This window comes from Barbus barbus (genome assembly GCF_936440315.1).
Source record: "Barbus barbus genome assembly, chromosome: 29".
Lineage (NCBI taxonomy): Eukaryota > Metazoa > Chordata > Actinopteri > Cypriniformes > Cyprinidae > Barbus > Barbus barbus.
In genome coordinates this window covers 2488110-2501441 of record NC_136757.1, presented here as the reverse complement: position 1 = coordinate 2501441, position 13332 = coordinate 2488110, and the positions used below count along the sequence as shown (strand labels likewise).

The following is a 13332-nucleotide window of genomic DNA, read 5'->3' as shown; positions in this document are numbered from 1 at the left end:
AAAAAACAATTTTGCTAACGTCATTTAAAATGGATTAAATGTTTTGTTACTTTCTGAAAGATTTCAGTAAACTAGTTCATTCAGTAGCCTAATAAACACCTAACCTTACACTTACAATTAAATAGACTGCCCTGTCATCTGGATTATAAAATACCTGATAACAATGCTATTTTTAAGAGTTATAAAGTGAGAAAACGTAATAAAGTGTACTTCTTTTCCACAAGAGATAATAATAATACATTACTAAAATCTGTCACAACTTCTGTTTTATGCCTACTCTAAAGTTAACAGCCAGTTTGCCAGTAAAGCCCATTTTACTTCCTCACTAAAGCCTTTTTTGTTTTAACTGTGGACCTGGTCTGAAGTATCTTGAAGATACATTGCGTAAAGAAGGAAATGGGGTCACCTGGAAGATGCTGTGTTAGGGGAATATCATGTTTGCGAAGTTCATCTGCGTTTCCCACTCCAGACAGCAGGAGGAGCTGTGGAGAGTTTATGGCTCCACCGCTGAGAATGACCTCCTTATCAGCAAACACCTGAAGTCAACGTGAGAGACATTCACGTGTCAACAAATCACTCATCTGTTTTTATATAACATCAGCGGAAATGACTGAAAGTGAAAGACTGATGGCCAGATAAGAGAAGCCATTGAGCACAACAACCGTGTTTATCATCACTGATCAGCAGTCTTTTACAGACATTTTCAGATCTGTTGATCACTGTGGTGAGAGTCTGGTGGAAAAAAAGTCCCAACTTTGCAACCTATGTAGGTTAATCACACAGATTACACAACCTGGCTCCTGAACATTTCTCAAAGTCACAACATGATGCTGACAAAGGCTTTAGATGTTCAGAGGAGCTCATCTCATTTAGCATCCTGTCTACTGAGGTTCCTTCATCTGGTTGGTTTTCTATGCTATCGCACAATAGCCTTATGAATGTTTTAAAGGATAAAAATGGCCAAAGCATTTGCTCGGTTATGTTAAGTGCTGTTTAATTAGTAAAGGGAAAGACATTAAGGTTTGTTGTTCAGTTATATTTGACATTTGAAAGAGTTTGTTATATCGGGGGTTTTTTAGGTTACCGTTATGCTGAAGTGTAGACCTTGTGGTTGGTTAGCTACATGAGCTGTTGTTCTCAATGAGCTGTAACTGTGCTAATGCCAGTGATGAGAACATTTTTACTTGATCATTCCTTGCATGCTACAAAAGTTATAACAAGTGATGTGAACAAGTGTTATGTTGGCTATTAGTTCTTATAAGAATATATAAAATAAATTAGTTTGAGGGCCAGCACATGATTTACACACTTTATATGTGACCCTGGACCAGTCATAAGGGCCATTTCTTTAAAATTGAGATTTATACATCATCTGAGAGCTGAATAAATAATCTTTCCATTGATGTATGATTTGTTATGATCGGACAATATTTAGCCAGAGATGCAACTATTTGAAAATCTGGAATCTGAGTGTGCAAAAAAAATAAAAAATCTAAATATTGAGAAAATAGCATTTAAAGTAGTCTAAATGAAGTTCTTAGCAATGCATATTACTAATCAAAGTTTATATATATATATATATATATATATATATATATATATATATATATATATATATATATTCATGGTAGAAAATTTACTAAATATCTTCATGGAACATGATCTTTACATAAATGTCCTATTGATTTTTGGCATAAAATAAACATTTATAATTTTGACCCACACAATGTTTTGTTGGCTATTGCTACAAGTATACCTGTGCTTCTTATGACTGCTTTTGTGCTCCAGAGTCACATGTGGTCATTGTTTCTATCCTTCGCAATCAAACGATCGTAGAACATTTATGTGTATGACAGCTACTGACAACCTAAGCACAAGCTCCCCTCTTCACAACCGTAACCAAAAAATAAACAAACAAAATGATCAAAATAATTAAACATTATGCAACTCTGCACAAGGGCACCAGTCTGAACAGCAACAGTTATGGAACATTCACAGAATATGTCAAATGAAATAGGTGTGATCTCTTTAAATTAGAATGAATTTTACTCATCAGTACAATTAACCTAATTTAAGTTCAAATAAATCAGATCAACTGTGTGGAAATAGGTGTCATAATTTTAAGTCAATCATTCACATATGCATACATTTTTGCAACTAAATACCATTAGATCTCACTCACAAGTGATATAAATTGCTGTTAATTCACTCACTTTCAGGCCATTCAATATGTAGGTGATGTTTTTTCATCAGCAGAACAATAAAGAAGAATTTTAGCTGGAACCGTGGTCCCTTGGGAATTAAAACATTTAAAGTTAATGGCTACCGGCTCTTTAAAACACTAAACAAAAGCATATGAAAGCAAGACGAAATGAATACCATGGCTTCTGATGATATATTGAGGTCTTATGAAGCGAAATGATTGGTCTGTGCAAGAAACTGAACATTATTTACAGCATTTTTACCCATAATACATAGCCTCAGACAAATGCCATATCACCCTGCAGCCCAAGACTGGTTGCCCACTGAAGCTAAGCAGGGTTGAGCCTGGTCAGTACCTGGATGGGAGACCTCCGGTGAAAACTAGGTTGCTGTTGGAAGAGGTGTTAGTGAGGCCGGTATAGTGACGGGGACACTATGATGTCAAAAAGAGCACCGTCTTTCGGATGAGACGTTAAACCGAGGTCCTGACTCTCTGTGGTCATTAAAAATCCCATGGCACTTCTCGTAAAGAGTAGGGGTGTAACCCCGGTGTCCTGGCCAAATTCCCTCTACTGGCCCTTGTCTATCATGGCCTCCTAATAATCCCCATACATGTGATTGGCTCAATGACTCTCCCTCCTCTCCACCTGTAGCTGGTGTGTGGTGAGTGTACTGGCGCCGTTGTAGTGTGGCTGCCGTCGCATCATCCAAGTGGATGCTGCACACTGGTGGTGGTCGAGGAGAGACCCCCTCTCATGATTGTAAAGCGCTTTGGGTGTACAGCAATACACAATAAAGTGCTATATAAATGCATCATTCATTCATTCACAAATGGGAAAGTCTGATTTGTTTCCGTGAACTGGTTCTTTCGGATAGATCATTTCAATGAGCTTTCTTCAATATTCGATTCAGCATTGTCTTTATCACGTATGCACAATTTTTCTCACAGAAAAATCGTTTCACTTTACAAGACCTTATCTTATTGATATCTTCAGGAGCCACGGATATTAATTTTGTCTTGCCTGTATATGCTTTTTTTTTACTTGGATGGCCTGAGGGCGAGTAAAATAAGAGCAAATTTAAATTTTTGGGTGAACTACTCCTTTAAGGGCTATTCCCACTCAAAATTATTAATGGCAGGATTATATATTCCTGACTGCACTATCTGACTGTTTGTAATGAAATTAGCAAAATAAATTTATTTAGAAACCCAAAGCCTAAGCATACTTTGCTCATCCACATTCTGCTTCATGTGTGTGTGATTAAAAGCTCAAATAGAAGCTTCCAATAGGTAGTGCACATGAAAAGTCAAATCACGACCAATATAGCATACTTCGAAAGGTTTACATGCTCTGCTTTGTGCAATACAGAAAATGCCTTGACTGTTCTTCACTCCAATTAATGAGGCATTTTGAGGCATTTTGACAGTTAGCATTTTTCCTTAACCGCAGGGTTTAAAACATTGATAACCCAGGGGATAAAGGGGGGTCAAATGCAGTTTCGTGCATTCTGAGTTATTTACACTGTAAATAACAGTGTAAATGTTAAGCCGGGCTCACACTACGGGAGTTTTAAAACCGATTATGAAAACTGGCTGCAGCACACACACAGAAGGAGAATCTTCGCAGATTTTCTTCCCTCAAATCTTAAAAATGCGCACACTACAAGATTTGAAAATCATGGCACATCACACACTACAAGATGTTATTAAGATTATCATTCCGGAGGGATTGCCGCCTCACGTGATCTCACTCAGCAGATCGTCAGCAATGTTAACATATGTTAGCTAGCGTGCTAGGCCGGTATGCCGGTATGTCCAAAACTGAGGCTATTTCACCCCAGCCAGCGCTTCTCTTTCTCCTTACGGTTGTGATAAATTTTCGACACATTATACAGACAGTCATGTTACTACAAAACTTCAAGAAGCTGTTTCCTCCATCTCCACTATCCACACAGAAGCTGTTTTGCAGTCGCACATTGCTATTGTGAAAGTACTGAAATAATCATAGCAGTCATGGTCCCGATTTAAATCCTAAATACCAGACATGTTTGATATGATCGGGGTGGCCCCGATTTGTGTGCGAGCAGATCGGGAGGTGCAAGATTCGATCTGTGAACACCTCACATTACCAGATCATCTGTGCCGAACATCGAAGCCGATCAAGGTATTCCAGATGTTTGCTCCGATTCTCCGGGTGGAGGAAATCGGGCTAAAACTCCTGTAGTGTGAGCCAGGCTTTAAAGAGTTGGATTCTCATGCTAAACATGGCCAAAGTTTCAAAAGAACATTTGGACATATGACGGAGTACTCCTGTGCCAAATACACTCTTTCTGGTTTCGTTCAAGTTTCGGAAAGTTTTTGTGAGCATGGCTCTTCATGACGACATAAAGGGAGGAATTCCTTGTATGGGCACTTCTCCTGCATCAACCTGGGCTGCGTTTCCCAAAAGCATCGTAAGCTAAAGTACATCATAGACCCATTGAAACCAATGGAGCTACGATCAGCTTTTAGGAAAAAAACGCCCAACATCATCGGCAGCACTGCACAGGACTCACTCAAGAAGAATGTCTCCAAAGAAGTGTGTTTTGGTTGTAAAGGAAAGATAAGCTTGTTCAGCTTCCCAAAGAACCCAGCGTTACGTGAACAGTGGATGCAGTTTGTTTTTCCGGGCAGCAACAGAGTTTCGCAAGTGTTTATTTGTTGCTGTCATTTATGATGATTCATATTATGATTAATTTGTGATGAATGTTTTATAAACAAGGCCCAGCGTTAAAAGGTCATAATTCAGTACTGCAGATGGTAAGTAAAACTGCATCAAATGTCTGTGTTTTGTTGGAAATCGGCGCTCAAGGTGCTTGTGACTCTTTAGCTCCGCCCACAGTATGCCTCCAGGAGATTGGCTGTTTTTGGAGAGAATCGTAAAGCTGTAACTTTGTTTTATAAATATGATACAATTAAAGACTCTTTAGGGATATGAAGGATGCAATACTACTCTACACAGATTAACATGAGATTGGGTGAAATTGTGTGTTATGTCCCCTTTAAGTGCAGTGTAAAAAGTTAATTTGACATAAATACTAATGCCAGCGAGTTAAATTTTTGACCTTTTTCGTCTGTCCATCCTGCTGGTACTCCACCCCTCTTGCTCGCGTCCCATCAAACAGAATACGGGTCACCATGCAGCACACTTCTGTTCTCAGATTGGGTCTGGACAGCGCAGGCCGGAGGTAAGCACTGGCTGTGCTCCACCGTTTACCTGTGTGAGAAAAAGAAAGAAGGTGACTATGAATTTGATCATTACAGATTCAACCAAAGAATTACATTATCACTAGTGCTCATACAAAATATTAAACTGTTACAGACATGAATGATTCCTCACATCATAAGAGGCAAGATGTGTGCTGTTATTTGACTAAGTGACCAGACTTTTATTCAGATGCTAAAATGAGTCGGAAAACCCCATAGACTTGCATTACGATGAACTGCCTTAATTCAAGGTAGGGCTGGGTGATAAGGCAAAAAGCTTATCACTACATCTTTTTTTCAAACCATACGGTACTGATATTTATCACTATTCATCTACCATTAATGGGGAAGGAAATTTTTTCCACAAGTTTGTTAGACCTTGACAACGAACGTAAACATATCATGTTTGTTCAAAATTAAATTCATTTTATTTTTTCTGGATTCTGTGTTTTATCATTTAATACCAATTTATCATCACAAATGAATTGTGTTGATTTGAAATAAAAAAAGAATGAATAAAACTTTTAACCTATTTAATTTAATCAACCTAAATTTAACCAATTTAGATTTAATCAATCTTTTAAAATGCAATCAAATGAATATATAACAATTCATTTACTACAAAACACTGCATTTTTATATTTTGTCAGATAAAATAATCTTGTATGATAGTCCCTTAATAAACAACATTGTTATTATTACTTTTAGATTTTAGATAGTAATTAACAGTAAAACAATAGTAATATATTTCTGCTACCAATAAAATTCAAGGCATTAATGTTTGCCTAATAAACCACCTCTGGCTCTGCACCACTTTATCTAAATTCATTACTTCAGACCTATGTGCCTCTAGAAGCTTGCGTTCTGCAAGTGAACGTCGCTTTGTTCATCCCAAAGAGGCATAAAATGACTTTCACAGACTTTTTCATTAATTGTTCCCTCCTGGTGGAATGACCTGCCCAACTCAATCCCAGCAGCTGAATCCTTAGCCATCTTCTAGAATCGGCTAAAAACACATCTCTTCCATCATTATTTGACCCTCTAACTCTAGCACTCTCTATTCTAATTTTATTCTTTTAAAAAAAGACCCTTTTAGACTTTTAGCACTCTATTTACTAACTGCTTGTTTTCTTAAAAAAGAAAAACAAAAAAAAATTTGCATTCTAATTTTTTTGTTTTTATTTATTATACAATTAACAAAAAACTAAAAAAAGGCCTCTAAAACTAGCTTGCTCTATTCTTTTTCTATTCTATCTGTTTTCATATATTTACATTACAATACATTTAGTCATTTAATAACAAGAAAACAGATAGAATAGAAAAAGAAAAGAGCAAGCTAGTGTTAGAGGCCTTTTTTGGTTTTTGTTAATTGTATAATAAATAAATAAAAAATAGATAGAATACAAAAACAATAGAGAAGCTAGTGTTAGTTTTTTAGTTGTTTTTTTTTTTCAAAAAAACAAGCAGTTAGTAAATGAATAGAGTGCAAGGTTTTTTTTTCCTTTTATTACTATATAATAATAAAAAAAATCTTGCTGCGTGTAATGCGTTAAGCTAACTGAGACTTGTTATAGCACTTGCATATCATTGCTCTTTTGTTCATTTTGATTGCTTCTATTGTAAGCCACTTTGGATAAAAGCGTCTGCAAAATGACTAAATATAAATGTAATGTATAATTTCTTCAAGTTAGACTGAACTTTTATTTTGCTGTTTTGAAGAACTGTACCATTCATTCGCCTTTATTTCTGCTGTTAGATTAATCCATATCAAGTAAACATGTGTAGATCTTATCATCATCGCCATTAATTTTACCATGACCTCTATATGATATTGTTTATCGCCCAGCCCTAATTTAATTTCCCAACGATCACCTCTGTGGATAGTCATATCCATCCAGCCCACTCCTTCCTGCTGGAATCCGTTCATGTCATCCGTGAAGGGGTATCCGGCCTGCTGGCCCGCTTCGATGAACGCATGGTGCAGAGGGTGACTGGTCTTTCCTCGCGTCACATGCAGAGGGCCGTCGCCCCCTCGGTATCGGTCCGCTCCCAGCTCATGCATCTGGGCCTTGCGGAAGTACGGAAGACAGTGATCGTAGTCCCAGCCCTCGGCCCCCTCGCTCTGCCAGCGGTTGTAGTCCTGGGCGTGCCCCCGAATGTACACCATGGCATTGAGTGAAGACGAGCCGCCCCAGACGCGGCCACGAGGCCAGTACATCACCCTGTCGTCCATGTGCGTCTGAGGCAGTGTGTGGTAAAACCAGTTGTACTTTTCGTCGCAGAGGTTATAGGTCAGAGCGGCCGGCATGTGAATCTTCCAGGACAGACGGGTGCTTCCCAGCTGCTTGTCTTTGGGTCCCGCCTCAAGAAGGAGCACCGAATCGGAGGCGTTCTCTGACAGGCGGTTGGCCAGCACGCAGCCTGCGGATCCGGCCCCGACTATCACATAGCTGTAGGACGCTGTGGCCTTATTTACTGCGGTGCTGCTGTGCCTGTGTTGCTGCAGCAGTGGACATGAGTTTGGCAAGCGTTGCACACCGATGTACCTGCGAAGGCTTGACATGAGCCTCACAGACGATGAGAAGCACAGCATACTGATGGGGATCTCAGGTTTCAAAGTGCTGCACTGATGGTCATCGGGGACCTTGAGGAAACAAACACAGAGAACACTGGATTAAACACTCAGTATATTCAATTCATAATGTTTGATGCTTTCCTTTCAGGATTAGCATTTATGGAAAAGTATATATGTTAAATAGATTACACGTGCAAAGTGCAATTTCTAGCTACGAAAACAGTCTAGAAGTTTAGAAACTAGTAAATCTTTAACATTACTTTTATCCTGATTTTAGTATAATAGTAAACGTGACCTCTGCACCTCCTGAGACCTGTTGCACAAAGCCGGTTTCAGTTTTTATTCAGGTAAGTTCGCGTTTAGTTTGAGCAAACTCAGAGTTTTCTCTGAGCTCATGAATGTGGGTTGGTTTTGAGCAGGTTTCTTTACCATGGTAACTTGAGCAGGTTTTATTCTGGGTTAGAAATCGCAAACCCACACTAGATCAATCAGCTGTGAGCAAAGTGACATATATCTGATGCAATACAGGCACTCCCCCGTATCTCTCGCTCCAAATTAAAGCAGTTTACAATCAAATCATTTTTTAGAAAAAATGGCCTGACTTTTGTTGCTACTTATTAAATTTGTTTCATATATATTATTATTTATAATTCATATAATTATTATATGAGGTGGCAATTCATTTTAAGCTTGATTTTTAATTGTGTACATTTGCCCACTGACAAAGAAATTTATAATTGTAATGGTAGGTTTTTTGAACAGTGAAAAAGTTATAAATTGATTTGCATTTTAATGAGTCAAATAAGTATTTGATCCCCTATCAATCAGCAAGATTTCTGGCTGCCAGGTGTCTTTTATACAGGTAAGGAGCTGAGATTAGGAGCACTCTCTTAAAGGGAGATAATCTCAGTTTGCTACCTGTATAAAAGACACCTGTTCACAGAAGCAATCAATCAATCAGATTCCAAACTCTCCACCGAGACCAAGACCAAAGAGCTGTCCAAGGATGTCAGGGACAAGACTGTAGATCTACACAAGGCTGGAATGGGCTACAAGACCATCGCCAAGCAGCTTGGTGAGAAGGTGACAACAGTTGCTGTGATTATTCACAAATGGAAGAAACACAAAATAACTGTCAATCTCCCTCGGTCTGGGGCTCCATGCAAGATCTCACCTCGTGGAGTTTCAATGATCATGAGGACTTGCGGAATCAGCCCAGAACTACTCAGGAGGATCTTCTCAATGATCTCAAGGCAGCTGGGACCATGGTCACCAAGAAAACAATTGGTAACACACTACGCCGTAAAGGACTGAAATCCTGCAGCGCCCGCAAGGTCCCCCTGCTCAAGAAAGCACATGTACAGCCCGTCTGAAGTTTGCCAATGAGTCAGAGGAGAACTGGGTGAAAGTGTTGTGGTCAGATGAGACCAAAATCCAGCTCTTTGGCATCAACTCAACTCGCCGTGTTTGGAGGAGGAGGAATGCTGCCTATGACCCCAAGAACGCCATCCCCACGTCAAACATGGAGGTGGAAACATTATGCTTTGGGGGTGTTTTTCTGCTAAGGGGACAGGACAACTGCACCGCATCAAAGGGACGATGGACGGGGCCATGTACCATCAGGGCATTGAAAATGGGTCGTGGATGGGTATTACAGCATGACAATGACCCAAAACACACAGCCAAGGCAACAAAGGAGTGGCTCAAGAAGAAGCACATTAAGGTCCTGGAGTGGCCTAACCAGCCTCCAGACCTTCATCCCATAGAGAATCTGTGGAGTGAGCTGAAGGTTCGAGTTGCCAAATGTCAGCCTCAAAACCTTAATGACTTGGAGAGGATCTGCAAAGAGGAGTGGGACAAAATCCCTCCTGAGATGTGTGCAAAGCTGGTGGCCAACTACAAGAAATGTCTGACCTCTGTGATTGCCAATAAGGGTTTTGCCACCAAGTACTAAGTCAAGTTTTGCAAAGGGGTCAAATACTTATTTTACTCATTAAAATGCAAATCAATTTATAGCTTTTTTTTAAATACATTTTTCTGGATAATTTTGTTGTTAATCTGTCACTCACTGTTAAAATAAACCTACCATTAAAATTATACACTGATCATTTCTTTGTCAGTGGGCAAACGTACAAAATCAGCAGGAGATCAAATATTTTTTTCCCAACTGTAGATAAGCTTTGTCGTGCCCCTGTTGTGGATTTTTGAAAATTACTTTTCATGCAGTGTGTAACACAGCTATAAATGAAAGAAAACATCCTGTAAAGTTTTAAATCTGAAAGAGCACCGTGTATAAAGTTATTGTCTCAAAAGAAAAAGTCAACTCTGAAACATTGAAACGAGTAGTTTTTAAAATGAATCCCAAGCTGTATCATGTTGACGTCAACATGAAACATTAGCATATTGCCCTCATCTTTTGCAGTTAGTTTCAAGTAAACGCTCAAAATGAATTATTTGGGTAACACTTTACAATAATTAACACTTTAATACACTTAAATACATTAATTAACATTAACTAATGGAACCTTATTGTAAAATGTTACAATTATTTGTTATTAAAGCATATACGTTCACAAAAATACTTAAATTAAACTGAAAAGCAAGAAGGTGTATGATTTGGTTTGGCAGCCAATACAAATAATTAATAACCGTTTCCAAATCTTGCGTTTGGACCAGGCTCGGTTGCAGAATCACACCACTCAGTGCTTCTGAAATGATTATCTAGATCTATATAGTGTAGTTAGTTATCTCTGTGTCTTACGTGGCCGCTTGTCAAGCATGAAAAACACAAGTTTTATTTAAATTCTGAATATATTATCGTATACAGAGAGGATGTGTTCGTGAGCGCTCCCTTTAAATTTATTCAAATCTGTCACTCTTTCATCACGATCTTACAAAGTTCCGTTTTAATGAATGAATGTGACCACACAACGAATCTTTTTTTAAATTTTTTTTTTATAAAGTTACGAGCATGATAGAACTCAGTGCTGGACAAAAAGCAGTGAGTGTGTGGATTCCAACCTAAACACCCCTGATTGGCCATTGCGTTGTAGAAATCAACAAACAAGTCTGTGATTGGCTACTTCGTGATTGGACGAGGAAACACCACCCCTCACAATGTAGAGCGCTTTGAATGCTTAGAAAAGCAGAAAAGCGCTATATAAATGTAATTAATTATTTTTTTTATTATTAAATTAATTATTATTATTATTATTATTATTATTACTTTGCTCCCCTCTGCAAAAATGCATTGTAAAATCATTTGACACTTTCCAAAGCAGAAGATACACTGGATTGTTTGCCAGATCTATTTCGTTATGCTATTATTACAAAGAAAACAGATCCTAGACCAGGAGTTATGGGCAGCTTTTCCATCTAAAAGTTAGAGTACACTATGAGTTAGAGTATTATACACGCGAAACTAAAGTCCGGCTGTCCCCCTCATTCCGGAGGAGGGGCAAAGTCTTTGGCGCCGGGCCTGATGTATTGTGACGAGCGTCCCGAGCACTCATCAGCGTTGCCCTGGAGAAAGAAGCGAAACACCTGCACTCGCTCATCACGGCTGGATCGGCCACACCTGTGGCCCATTTGCCCGCGGCCATATAAGCCGCGTGAGGCTAAGACACAGTGAGACTGGTCTCCTTGAAGCTGAGAACTAACGTGCAACCCTTTCTTAATTGCAGATACGAGCGTGTGACCGATCCAGACCTGCCACAAGAAAAGCCCCGATTCACCGCACCCAGGAAATCACACGGAGAACACCGCACCACCTCAGCGAGCCACTCTTCACCCTGCACCCATTTTATTGTTAATAAATCCACCCTCCGGGGTATTTATTTGAGCTCTCCTTGACACGTGATTTTTCCACCCCGTCACAGTGGTGGAGAATGCGGGCATGTTAAGTGGAAGTTTCCGCCGACAAGCGATCTCCGTATTTTCACGCCTTTTTTTCCTCTCTTCCAGATAGGCGGTTACTCCTCCCCTCAGGATGGAAGAACTTCTCCGGCAGTTAACGGAGGTCAGCCTGCGCCAACACCAGATCGTGGAACATCTTGCCACGCGTCAGAGCCAGGCTTACCAGGAGATCGCCGCCCTCCTGCACGGCCGCCCACCAGCGCGTTCCGTTACCGGACCCACGGACACAAGCCGCCCAGCTGCTGCCCAAAATGACTTCCCACGACGATGTCGAGGCGTACCTACAAATGTTTGAGAACATCGCCACCACGGAGGGATGGGACCCTGATGACTGGACCCGCGCACTGGCCCCGCTTCTCACCTGCGAGGCTCAGTGTGCCTTTTTCGGCCTCCCTACAGCGATGGCAGAAAAATATGAGGATGTGAAAAGGGAAATTTTAGCCCGAGTGGGGCTGTCTCCAGTGTGCGCGACCCAGTGCTTCCATGACTGGGCATACCAGCCTCGACGTCCCGCACATGCTCAAGCAGCAGAACTGACCCGTCTAGCACAGCACTGGTTGATGGATGGAGCGCCGACGGCTGCCCAGGTAACGGAACGCGTGGTCATTGATCGCCTCCTCTGCGCCCTGCCCCGCATTTACCGCCAGGCCGTCGGCATGCGAAATACCACCACCACATCGGAGCTAGTGGAGGCGATCGAGCTGGCCGAGGCAGCCCACCGACGTGAGGTTGGGGAGCGAGTACCGCGTTTTCCCCGGAGGGTAGCTCCAGAGTAGCGCGCGCCGGAGGGCATCTCGCGAGCCAATAGGCAGGACGGCGGCCCCCGAACCCCAAGACGAGTCTATGCCAACAGCGCCCTCTTCTCCCAAAGCTCGGGCTTGGATGGCAGGTTGTGTGGTACACCAAGAGCTGCCTAGGGAAGCCCCGGAGGCCAAGATCAAGATCAACGGCCGGCCATTCAAAGCAGTGATCGATTCAGGCAGCGCCGTCACTCTCGTCAAGGCGGAGATTCTGCCTCCCCGCAGTGAGACCAAGACTGTACTGCCGATCACCTGCATACATGGGGACACGCGACAGGTACCCGCTCGGCGCGTTAACATCTCCGCAACCCCAGGGTCCTGGCCCATAGAGGTGGGGCTTGTTAAGGGTCTGCCAGTACTGGGCCGTGTTACTGGGCCGAGACTGGCCGGGCTTCGAAGCCCTTCTCGCCGCCGCCACACAGCCTGTCAGCCCGAAAGGGGGTCACCATGGACAGCGCCCAACGAAGAGGCCCCGCCGCTGCCCCGTTCTCTTGGCCTCTGACAGTGGGAGAGATGGTGAGTCCCCTTCCCATAGCACTAACCTATTCTATGATGTCTACCAACAGGTTACGGGAGGGGGCTCCTTTGGCCGT

At 41.4% G+C, this 13332-nt stretch overlaps 1 protein-coding gene across 1 annotated transcript in view; it reads right to left on the bottom strand.

Moving 5' to 3' along the window:
• LOC306849619 (choline dehydrogenase, mitochondrial-like) overlaps nt 1-13332 on the bottom strand; it is a 30293-nt gene that overhangs the window by 10893 nt on the left and 6068 nt on the right. Inside the window, exons 2-4 of the mRNA XM_079384788.1 lie at nt 7322-8093; nt 5308-5459; nt 407-536 (exon numbers count right to left, since the gene is read on the bottom strand). Coding sequence (XP_079240914.1) covers nt 407-536; nt 5308-5459; nt 7322-8042 — 1003 coding nt within the window. The 5' untranslated portion in view covers nt 8043-8093. The remainder of the gene's footprint in view (nt 1-406; nt 537-5307; nt 5460-7321; nt 8094-13332) is intronic.